At 35.1% G+C, this 15,337-nt stretch overlaps 1 protein-coding gene across 1 annotated transcript in view; it reads right to left on the bottom strand.

Moving 5' to 3' along the window:
- SHOC1 (shortage in chiasmata 1) overlaps positions 1-15,337 on the bottom strand; it is a 53,140-nt gene that overhangs the window by 2,148 nt on the left and 35,655 nt on the right. Inside the window, exons 16-27 of the mRNA XM_075411584.1 lie at positions 14,886-15,073; positions 11,920-11,989; positions 10,401-10,476; positions 9,637-9,821; positions 9,042-9,147; positions 7,162-7,273; positions 6,049-6,170; positions 4,997-5,090; positions 3,862-3,993; positions 2,367-2,516; positions 1,258-1,435; positions 482-1,039 (exon numbers count right to left, since the gene is read on the bottom strand). Of these exons, the coding sequence (XP_075267699.1) occupies positions 482-1,039; positions 1,258-1,435; positions 2,367-2,516; positions 3,862-3,993; positions 4,997-5,090; positions 6,049-6,170; positions 7,162-7,273; positions 9,042-9,147; positions 9,637-9,821; positions 10,401-10,476; positions 11,920-11,989; positions 14,886-15,073 (1,971 nt within the window). The remainder of the gene's footprint in view (positions 1-481; positions 1,040-1,257; positions 1,436-2,366; positions 2,517-3,861; positions 3,994-4,996; positions 5,091-6,048; positions 6,171-7,161; positions 7,274-9,041; positions 9,148-9,636; positions 9,822-10,400; positions 10,477-11,919; positions 11,990-14,885; positions 15,074-15,337) is intronic.

Genomic DNA, 15,337 nt, shown 5'->3' with positions numbered 1-15,337 from the left:
ACTCTCTGAGTTTGCTGAATCTACCTTTTGTCCTTTAGAGCAAATACTTCCTAGTCTTTTCTTCCCCCTTTTGTCCAAACCTATGTTGACAAAATAATATTTCCCATAACTTTTAAAGTAATTCTGGCATGTTTATTACGCACATGTCAGGCACTGTCAAAGAGAGGAGGCTGAAGCTTACACTACTGGAGAACAACACTTTTCAATATTTCACCAAGGAAAAATAATGGCAGTAATACTATTCTGTTTTTTTTAAAAATATTCTTTAGGCTCAAAACAGAAAATAAATGTTTAGGCACCATTCCTCACAGAAGAAACACATATGCAAGTGAGATTTTTAGTAAAGAAAACATGCAGCTGTTGGTTTGGATTGGATTTAATAACTACTTGAAGAAAATACAAAATCTAGTCTTACAGATACTGCTGTTTCTAGTCAAGTTACAAACAGAAGTTCAGCAAATTCTGCTTGCTTTGGACATACCTGTTCTATTCTTCCCTTTTGTCCATAAGAATGGTGGACTTTGTTTTCTCTTTCCTTTAGATTCACTATCTATTTGGTGAAAATTCAGACTTTGAAGCTCATCTGGGTCAACAAAGAAATCACAGAGAAAACCATCAGCTGCTAATGAATCACACGGGCCTGTGGATGAAGAGTTATTCCATGGGGTCTGGTCAATCAGAATTTCTCGGCTCTTAAATGCTGTGTCTTTAAATTCTTCCAGAAAACTTTCAGAGTACTCCTGAGAGTACTCACTGAAAGTTGCAAAGCAATCCTCTTTTTTGGAAGAGTTTTTGGAAGAATGATTAGAGCTATAGCACGTCCTGAAAGGCTGTCCTTGAACATGAAGAGAATTCGTAACATATAGATGAGCAGAATCTTCACAGTCCTTTGGCACAGCAAATAAATTTTTCTTCCCTCTTGTGATTACTTCTGAAGAACATGCTTTCTTTTGCATACAGCTTGGAAGATCAGAGCCAAAAAAACCTTGATGATCATTCAGTGGAGGAATTATCACTTCAGATTCCATGTGAGATGTTCCTGGTAGAGAAAAATTTGAACCATTCTGTTTAGAGAATGAAAAATTAACTTATTTCTCTACATTTTACAGAAAACCAAGATGCCATCAAGCATTTTGATTGCAGTCTGTTCCTCAGAATAACTGACCTTTCCATGATTAGAAGATAAAGGTTCTAATACACTCAGATTTTCACTTGGTTTCAAAGGAGACACATTTTCCTAGTAATTCAAGATACTACCTATGCTGTTTTGTCCCTTACCAAGCATCTCTGAAGACTGACGATTTTGTTTATAATTGGGATAGAATGTGTTGAAGTTATTACGGTTTTCTGGGGGTGATTCACTTTTCACTGCTGTTTCTAGTGCAGCAGCAGCAGCAGCATTTAGGCTGTATGAAGATGTCATGTCACTAAAATGCTGAAACAAAAAAAAAGATACTGGAGGAGTATTTATAATACATGTCTACACTGTCAAATATGAAAAGTTAAACCAGTTGTTAGGGTACTAAGATGTATATTTTTGTATACTAGAAATAAAAAGACTTACCAATACAGAAGGAGATGCATGTACAGCAGACAACGTGCCACCTGTCTTAAATCTATAAATAGTGTGTCTCTTGAAACACAGGGAAATCAATACCTTAATATACTTTATTCTCTTTCATTAATCCCAGACTGTAGGAAGTATTGTCTGCAATGGATTGGCACATATCATACATCATAGAGGAATTAAACTGATGAGATCTTTTTCTGTTTGTCCTCCCATTTTCTTGACTGATAAAAGCTGTGCATTTTTAATCTAATTAGCTGACTATATTCAGCCTATAATTTTCCCAGACTTGTCCCATCTGAAACAGTAGGAGCACATAATTCTAACTGCAGAGCGGACAATTTAGTGAATGGAATTCTTCTGCTTAACCTTTTGGGCGCTTTCAAATGCTTTATAAGTGGTGGGTTTACTGTTGTGTAAGAAGTCAGGAAGGAAGGAAGGAAAGGACAAGAGTCCTGAAAATACTTAACTGGAAAACATTTCTTGTATCAGGGAAATATATAAGCTTGTATGCTGATACAATACTTGATACAATGAAGCTTGAAGAGGAAGCTGATCAAATGAGTATTTTTCCAGTTAAGGAAATGTTCTAATCATCTTCACATGAACAAAATGGTGAATTTAGAAAATCTGCTGCGAATTAGCAGGTTTAACATTTTAGATATGAATGATATGCTAAAGCATAGAATTCCTTTTTTAAATGATACCAGCAAATGCGCATGTAGCTACAGATAAGAAAAACCTATACTACAGCAGTGCAAAAAAGATTGATCTAATACATAAATGAATTTTGGCCAACCTTTAAAACTTTTTTTGGAACCTCTGGCAGAAGTTCCTGAAGTTGATTGAAGCTTGCAGGAAACAACCTGTTCAGAGAAGATCCCTTCTTCAACATAAGCTGAGCAACCAGAGGGTTGATACATGGAAAAGTAAGCAGGCATTTTTCTGTCTGGAAATGGAAATTATTTTATTAGATTGATATCTGACAAACTCTTTTTTCTTTTTTTTTTTTTTTTTTTGGTTCTACAGAATGACATCCCTATAAATAGGTTGTACAGTATATAATGGAAATAGAGCTTTCAAAGAGTGCACTTCTATAGCCTGATGAAAACTTTTTTTTTTTTACTAATGGTGTAACAGGTATCATTTTTGCAAACGAGTAAGTTCTGCATAAGAATTTGATAAAAAGCAAGCACAGTCTAAAGATGTTTCTGTTCTAAAGGATGAAACCAGTGAATCATGTACACTTGATTTGAAAATGCATTACCAGATTTACCATTTATTCTCACTTTTGACGATAATTACCTAAGTCAAGATAAACTGACAAAGCTGTTTTGATCTACAAAAGCTACATTAGTAAACAGCAAAGAGATAGGTGCCAAAAGCAGGAGTTGCTAGGAGGAGACTGAATGTCACAGGGAGGGCAGCAAGTTGAAAGCTGCAGCATTTTAAGAATGTCAGTTTCCAATTTCTGACTTTCATAAAGCTCGCACTCAACAGATGCTGGGATCTAATATATTTAACAGAGACAAAATACAATCAATGACTCCTCTTGTTTTTTTTACCAGTATCCTTAATGTCTAAATTAGAAAACCTGTAATCCAATATCCCACACTTAAAAGGCCATGCCAATACCTGCTTTAAAATGCTTCTGAATTTTGCAAAAGCCAAAAAGCATTTCAGCTTTTCACAAGCTTCCACAGAAAGTGAACAAATCCCTATGTTTAATTTGAAAATCTTAATATACAAGTTAAAGAACATCATATATTTGACTGTGATTGATGGACCTATTCCAGCACTTCTTATAAATACCCAATATCAACTACTGCATGAGAAGTTAAAGAAATTTCTATTATCTTGTATTAAAGCAAGTCTGTAAGCAATGCCACTGATTTCAGTGATGTATCAGCACTGATCAATTTGTCTCCCTACCCGAGTGAGCCATTGTATGTTTATTTTGTACAATTTGGATAGTTTTTTAAACTTAGTGCCTAGTACTGTAGAACTATACACACTGGCCAGCAGATGTGGAGGATAAACTGTGCTACCGGCTAATCGTGAGATCATGGGGAAAGTCCAAGTTGCACCAAATTGTGCTGGCAAGGATGATGGAAGCATTATATATATCTGTGTATATATATGCATATATATATAAACATGTGTTTGTGTGTGTGTATATATAACCAGGCTTATTTTAAAAATACATTTTAAGAGAACAACAAAAACAGCCTAGAACTTTATGAGTCTGAGAAACAGGGTGAAAACAGTGTAATTTAATGGAAAGATAAGCAAACCTCAGATGGCAAGACAGAAAGCCAGGATTTGTCCAACCACTCATGAGGACTGACACTAGATGCTATCAAAATGTTGTCAGCAATCTGACGAATTACGGCTGCTGCCTCTTCAATTCCTGGCGTAAGAACTACCTAAAAGTGATACATAATATTTTTGTTAAAACTTATACTAAGGTATGTCTTAATTTGCTACACAAGGTAAACGGGAAAGCTTAAAGAGCACCCTGAACACATCAGCTGGTAATGCGGAGTAATTAAACCTGATCCATGCTTATCACATGGAAGTACTCCAACCTCTGACCAGTTGCTTGGCCGCAAATTACACTCCTTTTTTATGCAAATCATATAAAGGTGAAATTAGTTTATTCTATAGGTCTTTTTATATGTGATCAAGTTTCTGGGTATAATACGAGTTCCTAACAAAACAGGTAATTCTGAGATGCCTAATACAGTTTAAGAAGATGCGTAACCCTTTAAGGTGTAAGTAATTTCCACACAAACTACACTGCTGAGTACATGGAATGAAAAACTCTTTGTCCTCTCTTTAACCTTCATGTAACCAAATAAATTTTAAACAAATTTTTATATGCAAGTACGTAAATAATTGTCTAAAAAAGATGTTACTTCATGCAAAAGAAATACGTTACAGTCATCAACTTGTGATGTCGAATGAAACTTTTGCCTCATTTTTTAACGTTGGTTATTCTAGATACTGCATTTTCTGATTTGCAATGAAAAAAAGTTATTTTATCTTGCCACATTAAAAAAAATGCAAACTAGCGTACACCAGAGAAAACAACACTTTCTTCTGCTACATTAGTAACATGGTATTAATCTAAAGCTTCAAATTAAGACATAAGGATTAATAAACGTTCTAATAATTTATAAAATCAAAGGTACAATCTCATATCTTGACTCCTAGTCATAAAAACACTTCAGCAGCTATTTGAATCTGATTCAACTTGTAATGGATTCAACATAGTCTTTTCACTGACTTTAGCAGCACTGAATTAAGCTCCTCTCATTTTAGTAATTTTGAGCCATTTTATGTTTTTGATGTAGAACGCATACGTTAAGCACTTTAGAAATATCATAGTGAAGATTAAAACAGAAAGGTTTTTACCAAAAAAATTACCTTCACTTCAAAGTCTTCTGACTTCTGTGTAAGTTCAATTAGAGTGGCATAAATTAAGACAAGGTTAAGCAGAGTATTGCCCCTGAGACTGTACCTATAAAACAGTTTCATTGGACAGTTAATATATAATATGCTCATGTAATAATTCCAAAACATTTATTCCATGTGTTAATAAATGTCTGTTTCATTTCCTGGAATTCAGAATACTAGTACAGTTTGAGCATTAATATCTGTGAAAGGAGAACTAGGACACGTTAAGTGACTGAGTGCTGAAGGATGCTCTGTGAGGAAGAAAACGGAGTCAGCCCACAGCAAAGCAAGCATGGCCTGAAGCAAAAGGATTGGATGAGGGTCAGCCACTGGCAAAAAATCAGAGAGAAAAGGTGATGCATGGAAAATTACCACTTGCTCATAGAAAAGAATCTCACAGTAGGTAATAAAGAATGCTTATGAAATATTTCAAGAAAAGCTGTGCTTCCATAGCAAAAGGAGAACTATTAATCGATTGGAAGAACTCTTGAAGAATGTCTCCCTGTTGCAAATGATATACAGTGATGATAACACAGTAATTCGTAACCAACGTATTTCTAGGGGTTAATTTAGTTCAGCTATAAAGAATAATTCCAGTGGTTAATATCCTTAGTCTTGTGAAATTTCTGGACGTGTTGATTTGAAATACACCTCACATTAGCATTACCTGCCTCAAATCCTGTTATTTTATAACCACCATTTCTTTGCCTCTTGTGTAGACTAAAAAGATCCTAACACATGAAAAACATCTTTGCCAATTTTTTTTGGGTCTCCAGTGATCACTGTTACTGCTCTCATTCAATGGAGTTTTTCAGTAGGAGCATGACAACACTGTAACTAATTGAAAAGCCCAAAGCACACTGGAAATATGAGCTTACAATATTCATATTGTTCTAAGAGAAATGTGATCCTACAGAGAAATTCAAAGAAAAAAGAATGTTAGCTTGTTCTAATAAGCAGCTTCCTTTAGTGATAAGTTTGTTTTGAAAATACCAAGACAACAAACGACTTTCATAACTTACTCTAAACTCAGTCTTTCTCTGGAATAGAAAACAATCCAACAGCATGTATATTGGAGCGATAATGCCATCAGCTTCGATATTACATTGTCACAGGATCTCTCATAATTTAATTCTTCCATACTCTACCATAAAATAAATACAAAAAGTAAAAACTAAATAAATGTATTACCATAGCTGTCACAATCTTTTAATGTGCATCGCTGTATTATGCAGAAGTTAGATGAAATATAAATACAGCTAAATAATATAGGTCTTAAAGACACATCTGGCAGTCAGGAACACTAGGTTATATTCCCAACTTTTATTTTGTTTGACTTTTAAAAAGCTGATTCACTGCTTCATGCCTCTTTTTCCCCCTCTGTAAAAAGGAAACACTGCTGCTAACTTTTTAGGACCTTCTTAAGTTTTTTGAGAACTTTCATAGTGTAAAATAGTGTTATAAACCTCTGAAGTACTTAACCTATACAAATCATGTTATACCTACACTGAATATATAAAGTAGAACATAATAATTGCAGTAGCATTTGCAGTAGCATGTAGGACTGTCTATGTGTTGTGCTTGCAGTACTAATTGATTATTTTAATCTTTATTTATCTTTCAGTAGCAGTTCTTCTACTTGTAAAGTCATTTGTCTTGCTGCATACCAGAATTTAAGAATTAAGCTATTGTCTAAACTATTACTTTTTTATTAAAAGTAGGACAAATCATTCTTTAGACTAATTCAGATAACCACCTGAAATTGGAGGAATTAACATGCACACTGGTAAGAGAAAACAGTCACAGATACATTTAAATGGTTATTAAAATATTCCTTCATACAACCCTACTTTCAAGTATGCATCCTTTAAATAAATTTAATATAATCCATTCCAAGCTCAAATGTTACACTTCTGTGAAGAAATGTAAGTACAGACATGAGAACATTTTAAACTAGTCAAACTGGCACAGACAGAATTTTAGAGTTAATGAATTTGGAAGTAATTTGTGTTGTGAAAAAATGCATGAATTAAATATTATTATGAGGAAGAAAAAATATGTTAGAACGCTGCAGATATGGCCTAGAAGTGACCCAATGCATAACAGAATTTGGACATACTAGTTCCATTTTGTACCTGCAAAAAGATAGCCGTACACTCATCTATCGTCAACACAACATATCGATCTGTACTTCCAAACAGCCTTAAGGAGTAACTACTGCTTCTTTCAACAAAGGTAATGCTGTACCTGAAGAAGTCAAATTATTTTATTAAATTTCAGGGAAGTAAAATAACAAGATTTTCTTAAAGGAAATGAATAACATATATCTCAATACAATTTTTTAATTTACACAGTCTGTTCATAGCTTGATCTTTCTCAAATGCTCAAGTTCACTTTAAGACACATTCAAAGAATACACATCAATGTAGCTGTGATGTAATAAAATATAATTGGATTAATTAAATTATGTTGCTAATCATACTGAATATGACCAGCCTTTGTGTTTACAAAAAAAAAAGATACAATACAGAAACTGAGATAGATAAAACAAGAAAATAGATACTCCTTTTGAGTAATTCAATGTATGTTGCATTTCTTTGCTTCATTTCAAGATTGTGCAGCACACGGAAAGCAAACTGAGTGAAAACTCCCTGACTGCCATTGGTATGATCCTAAATTTTTGTGAGTGAGTGAGAACTGCCAGCAGCACATCCTCCTGTTACCCACTGTGTTAGCAAAGACTTGTTGAGCGAACGTCTCTTGCTTAGGGTTTTCTGGGAGTCTTGGCTGACTAAAAGGGGAAATTGAGAAGAGACAACTATCACACTACTTGGTCTCATCCCTAGGAAACACATGAGACCTAAACCTGAATCTGCCAGCAGTAAGTCCTCTAGAAACTTATATGGACAGTGTATTCAGGCATTAACAAAAAAGTGAACTATTAAGCTTTTCTGAAACCATATAGCTCTTTCCTCACCTATCTAATTACTTCATCAGTGCTAAAAAGAGCTAGTGAGAAAGTACCAAAAAGCATTCTTGTCTATTTAGCTTATGGCCAGGCTGAACAGAGAATTTGAACAGCTCAGAGTTTAAAATTGCATGTCAAATTAAATGTTCAAATTCTAAATGTCAAATGTATACTTTTTTTTTCTTTCCTACTGAACTTTACTTAGACACACCTCAAAAATGGCTTCATAGCTGACTCAAGCATACAGCAAGGATCAAAAATAGCATATCTCTTCAGCAATATGGTGAAATCAACCATCTGTATCTCTGGCACTATGTTTAAGAGATGCTGCTGCTCTGTCCCCTATTTCTTTCTTGTTTTTTTGTCCCCATGATAAAATGTACTTTTATCAGGTATTTATTATTGTGAAAGCAAAATGCAAGAAAATTACATCAAATAAAATAATATGCATGTGCAATGATTCACAAGCATGAAAATTTTTGTACAGGTTAAAGAATATTCAAAATTAAATGAGTATTAGATCTGAATTTTACAAATAAAGTAGTACTTGTTGTTAACTTAGCCTCTCCTAAAAGCTGTGATACATCAGAAAATGAGACTGCTATTGTTGTTTGTTCTGGTTTTTTAGCATAGCTCTAGTAGCTTAAAAACAAAAAATCTAAAAGCAATTTTTATGAAGAATTAAATACAAAATCTTCCAAGCACCAAGAAGCATGAAAGCTAGAAATGTTTTGGGGTAACATTATGATTTTCAGGGAAAAGTAGACCATTTAAAAAGTTGTTTTGATTAAAAGTGCTAGCTCATCATTAAAATAAACAAATCAGGCAAATCCATTCTGGTTGCCCTCTGTGTGAATCTATAGAATTAAGCCATCAACTTTAGCAGAAAAATTCTCTTCTTGTCTCTTAAAATGCTAATAGTGTAATTGCAGTAATGTACCTGATAGCCAAGTAGATGTCTATTACATGATACAATAGGCCAAGACACATGTTCTGGAAAACTGAAAATAATTAGTCAATGAGATTAAATAGATTATTTTCACTCACTTGGATTCCAAGAGCTGAAGAATATCTGGCATATTAAGAAGGCCTTCAGTTGTCAGAAATACATATGGAATCTGTACCTCCAGAAGAAAGGAACCACAGTGATTCCCTGAAACATTTTGTGTATGTAAGATAACAGCTTAATAAGCAAAACACTAAAGATACATTTAGGTATGTAAATAGACATATCTTTTAAAATGCAGCTTTTATTCATTCCCATTAAAATTATTCCTTTATACACTTTTTGTTTTCCAGATGAAACTCTTCTGAATCTCTTTAAAATTAAGCTTTGATTTATACTTCTTTAGACCTACAGCAACATTCTCTTAGGATGAGGAAGGGTGGATACCGCTTGTAGTAACTGTAAACAACCTGTGAGCTTGGCACAAGTGTTTTATCAACCAACATTTACTACTACAACCTGGCCAAAACTAAGCTCACACTCTAAGAAAAACTCCTTCCTGTTTTGCTTGTTAGATTACATAATTTGTTACTCTTTCTCTTCTACAGGCACACAAATGTAGCATTTTAGGGAACAGAAAATGCTTTCTTTCATATGTCAGCCCAATTGTTTATTACAAATCTGGAGAGCACTTACCCATTTGTATTGTTTCAGGGAGGGTGGTTTTAAAAGTCATGTAAGTAACATTCAGATTTTTGCACAGATTTTTCCAGCAAGAGTTTTCAGAATAATCATATTCCATTACTAATGAGAAGTGTGTCCAAGGGAAATCAGCGCCAATTTGCTGATTATGTACAATAACACAGGAATATCTACTAAGGCTTAAAAAAACAGCAAAATACTAATAAAATTAAGGTCAGGTAGAATTACCCTCAGAACAAAACAAACGCATTTTTACTTTGAAGAATTTTCACCATTTAAAGTCTGTTTACAAAAAGGAATTTACCCTTCCTGAATTTAAAACTGTATTCCTTTAAAAATTAATTTAAAAATTAAAAGCTGTACTTCCCCCTCCAATTATCTACTTGAAGTATTCACGTTTTCCTGCAACATCATAATTTGTGCTTATTTCTCTCATGTCCTTCCCCCCTACCTTTTTCTAAAACATGCAAAACAAATACATTATTCTAAGCAGATTTTTGTAAAACATGCAAAACAAAATGAAAAGTTAAAAACATGCAATTGCATGTTTTTTAAAAGTTCTTCTGAGCCTCACAACTAAGCATTTTACTAGAGTGTGGAAAAAATTCTCCCCTCCCAGAATGAAAATGTAGATCTGTATTCTAAAATGTTTACTCCAGACTGGAAAGTCCCATGGAAATGAACAAGAGTAACTGAAGTTTCACTGATGCCAGACCTGAGTAAAGATGTTGTTCTCAGAAATCAAGAATTTAACTTACGTGCTTATGATATCTTTACAGCCTAAAGAAGTTCCTTTTTTCTCGGAATTCAAATCCATAGTTTTTAAACCTGCATAAAAAGAATTAAAGCCTTAATCAAGCAAATGAGCCTCTGTGAGTACGAATCGACGCACAACATTAAGCAGCTAATATGCAACAACACAGGATATTCAAATTTTATGTTATTACATTGTGTGTCTTGATAAAGTCCTACACAATTTAGGTTTGTATTGCAGTGGCAGGTATAATGATTTAGAGACTTCCATTTTGAACCCAAGGAAGAAGTAATGTGAACACACTTCATGTCTCACAAACTCACAACCCAACTACCTTAAAAAGAAAATTAAAGGCTAGTGCAAAAGGAATCATCTTTGCCCCATTATAATTTAAATTCCTTTACACTTTCTGTACACTTAAAGTTTTACAAGTATGACTGGAAGATGTAGCTTTGTGTAACACAAATGCCTCTCTTCAGAAGTTTAGTTAGTTGGATTGACCTGTGTTTGCAACCAAATCTCAAGATCTTAAAACAAATAAAATACTTTTCATTAAATATTATTACTAGTAAAAGCATTGTGACCATGGCTCCTCCCTTTCAAAACATTCTGAAAGACAGGCTTTCTTCTTTTAAGAGCACAGGAAATTTAACTTTTTTTTAAAGGCAAAAGAACAATACAATACATGACATTGTTGATAAGGTTCAAGCAAGCAGTTACAAAAATGGATTTTAAAAAGCAATATGAAAGGAATCAGTGGCTTGCATTAAACACAAGTACAGGCTCAAATAACTATCTTCCTGAAACATGTTTGTTTTACCAGCTGAATGTGTGACGTTGAAGAAGCTTGTACAAAAATTACCCAGAGGTACAATGATGAATTGATGAAAGTGTTGCTTGTATCAGTGGGGGGCCGGGCTATTGAAAACAGTATTTTTTTTCCTTGAGTTTAATAGATTGCTACAGCTTATGCTTACATATTTAGCAAATTAACAGACAAGGTCAGTAACAGATGGCTAAGGAAAATCATGATGCCTACCTAACTACTCATTTACGGTTTTGTGCTAGTGAGCTTAGTTAAGACTTCTAAATTCTAACTGCTCTTAATAAGCTTGCAAGGAAAAAAAACTTGTGACCACCGATCAGCTAAAATAAAACAGACAATCTGACCAAGACAGGAGATGCAATTATACTGCAATGGGCTGCCCACATCTGCTTTGTGTTCTGTTAAATAAATCTTTGACTTGGCAGATAAACTATCATTCTCTTGCAATAGAAAACATCATACTAGGACTGTTCATCAGGGGAAAATAAAATTACCAGAAAAAAAAACAGGCAAGAAAGAAAACAAGGTAGAGTAGTTAGGAAATAGAAAACTGTGAGAAAAATATATAGAAAGGTTCCTGATGAGGAGAAAAGGGAGAAACACCTGCAAAAAGCATACAAAGGGAATGCAGCAAAGCACAGAATAACAGCCACTTTTTTTTTTTTCAAAAATACACATAAGAATAATTATTTACCTTCTACTCTAGATAAAGTGTGAATGAGGGCAGCTTTTTCTCTCTGAGAGTCCATTCTTGTTATGATTAGTATCTGGAAGAAGACAAGTAAAAGACTCTGGTACTCTAAAAAAAAAGTTCTTTCGGTCTGCATACATCTTTCTTTCTACTTTGCACAGGAAGCACGAGATTGACTAGGTAGCAAAAATGGAAACCTCAGTGTTTTCCAGAACAACAACCATAGAATCATAGAATACCTCAAGTTGGAAGGGACCCATAAGGATCACTGAGTGCAGCTCCCTGCTCCTTGTAGGACTGCCTAAAACTAAACCATATGATTAAGAGCACCGTCCAGACACTCCTTGAACTCTGACAGGCTTGATGCTGTGACCACTTCCCTGGGGACCCTGTTCCAGTGACCAACCACCCTCTCTGTGAAAGACTTTTTCCTAATGTCCAGTCTGAACTTCCCCTGATGCAGCTTCATTGATTTCCTCATGTCCTATGCCTGGTCACCAGGGAGATCAGCACTTCCTCCTCCGCTGCCCCCCTTGAGGAAGTTGTAGACTGCAATGAGGTCACCCTGCAGCCTTCTCTTCTCCAAGCTGAACAAACCCAGTGACCTCAGCTGTGCCTCCTACGTCTTGCCCTCGAGGCCTTTCACCACCTTGGTCACCCTCCTCTGGACTCACTCAAATAGTCTGATGTCCTTCTGTAAGGCCCCTCTACCCCTGAGGGAGTCCACAGCTCCTCCCACTTTAGTACCATCTGCATGTTCACTTAATGTACATTTGACTCCTATGTCCAGATCATTTACAAAAACATTAAAGAGCACTGGCCCTTAAATTGAGCCCTGGGGAGCCCCAGTGGTGACTCCCACCAGTCTGATGTAACCCCATTTACTATCACCCTTTGAGGCCAACCCCTCAGCCAATTCTCACCCAATGTATTATGGACTTGCCTGGCTGTGTGCTGGACAGTTTATCCAGAAGATGTGAGAGACAGTATCAAAAGCTTTGCTAAAATCCAAACCTACCACATCCACTGACTTCCCTTGGTAAATTAGAGGGGTGACCTTGCCATAAAAGCAAATTAAGCTGGTTAAACAGGACTTTCCCCTCATGCGTGGGGCATTTAATCACTCTCACTATTGGGGTGTGACACATGTAAATATTATTAGTGTGTTAGATCTTGTCAGAAAAGAACTTCTGGATATCGGTCAGCCTGACAAGCTGAAGACAGATTTCTATTTCCATATGTGCATGAAACAAGCCACCTGGCGACCCACTGGCTCCTTTCAAAGCAGTTTTGCACAACTGCATTTTAAAATGCAGACCTGCTTTTTCTCACACAATACAACAGTGTACTCATTACATGTGTTTTGAGCTAGATGACATTTTTAGTCATGTTCTATCTAATCATGAGTACACAAGATAATGAAACTAAGAGTAAAGTTCAGTTTATTCTCTTCCATTAGCAACTTCTTGCTTACAAAGGAAACGTCCTATTATAATCCTGCATTAATAACAATTTTGGCTAATAAAAGGATAACAAGATTATCACATTTCACATCATATTAACTGATGCTGATGTGATAGAACAGGAAATGGCTTATTCAATACAACTTTTACTTCTTATCAAAACCAGAACCCTCATCCTGCCTATTCTGGCTCATTGAAACCGGTCTCTGAATGTTAGGGAACAGTAAACAGTCCTATAATTGTGAAAAAAATCACATATATCCTTAGATTGCATGTGTATCTCTGTGTGATCTTAAGTCAAACACGCAAGTCAAAACTCAGGAGAGTTACAGTTAAAAAATTTTAAAATCATATATAGTGGAGTTCAGAAGAAAAGCAAAATTGCCACTGAGCTGACACTAAGATGATAAAGTTGTCATATGCCTCCTAGTACAGCATAATCCTAGTATCACAAAGCGAAACGTGTTACTCTTAAGAAGAAGAAAATAATGCTGAAATCAGTTTAGAGGGACTATTGAAAGACAGACATCAAGACAATCAACACCATTTCGTTTTGGTTGCTTCATTTCCATTTTAAATTCTAAAAGGGTGTACAATAAGCTATGATACTTTTCTTCTCATGAAAACTTAATCCAAAAATGTTCAGAGCTCTTAGTGCAACCCTTAACAGAAAAAAAAGAAGAAGAAAGCTCAGGAAGTGAATTTTTGAAAGAAACTAAAATAAATTAAAGTAAGCTTGAAGATTTGGGTATCTTGGCTGTTTGTTCAGCAGCATCAACTCTATTCCTAACAGCCAGGACACGTAGAAAAGTACATATATTATCCCTGCTGTTCCATTATGTGATAAGTATTCTGTAAATAAATAATAAATGTCCTGCAAAGGAAAATGGGGTTTCGCATCGCATCGTGTCACCCAAAATATTCACATATCCAGAAAAAAAACATCTTTGGATAACTTGAATCTCGTATTTTCCATGCTGTAACCATCCCTTATGGATATTTTCTTCTTATATAATTATAACGCCAGGAGACAGGTCTGATACATGGGTTAAGCAGAGGTCATCTATGGATAACAATACCCATACACTCTCCATGGTGTGTGTGCTCTGAGCCACACTGTACAAGTACACAATCCTAACTTGTGCTAGGATTCTCTTTGTATCAGATTGGGGCCTTCAAATAAAAGATTATAATATGCTTTTCAGTAAGTGATGTGATACAATACACTTATCAGGGAAACAAAACCACCTGCAACAAGATGAAGCCCTGGCAATGTTAAAACTCATATGCACGTTACTTCAGTCATGCAATAATGGAAGATTTGATCAAACAGAAATCTGCACTGCTCCTGAGAGAGGTCTTTTAAACTTATTTAACAGATACTGAGGGTGTAAAGGTAATTATGAGACTTTCTTCCATAAACCAACCCGTGTTGAAAGATGGATTTATAATTACTGCCATAGTTTGGAGCAGTTTTGTTTGCTTAGAGAAATTGTTCACATTGTTAACCTTAACACTCTGTTCCTCTCCGTAACTTTGCATCCATTTTAACATTTGACACTGAAGCTCTGTTATTTTGGGATTTGTTTCATGTTTTTTCTGGCTGCTGTACTGTACAATCTTCAGCTGCCTCCAGATGTTATTCAAACAGGATTCTAAGATGTTTTTATAGATATCCTTTGCCTTGTACAAATAACCTGTTAATAAAGCAACCAAAGAAGTAATTACAGTGACAAAAGATAATTGGCAAGGATTGTGTTCAATCTACACATACATTTAAAATTTACGTGAAGGTATCTCGCACAAAAAATATGAAAATATAATGGCTCACCAATATGGAAGCATACTATTACTACTAATTAGGTACGTAAGTTGCCTTTATAAAACTGCTGTACCTGCTGTAGTATCTCCTATATGAATTCAGCTAGAACTATGGAACTTTGCATTTTATAGGTGCAGAT

The sequence above is a fragment of the Opisthocomus hoazin genome, chromosome Z (genome assembly GCF_030867145.1).
Source record: "Opisthocomus hoazin isolate bOpiHoa1 chromosome Z, bOpiHoa1.hap1, whole genome shotgun sequence".
NCBI lineage: Eukaryota > Metazoa > Chordata > Aves > Opisthocomiformes > Opisthocomidae > Opisthocomus > Opisthocomus hoazin.
The sequence above is the reverse complement of the archived record's forward strand: the minus strand, read 5'-3'. Positions and strand labels throughout refer to the sequence as shown.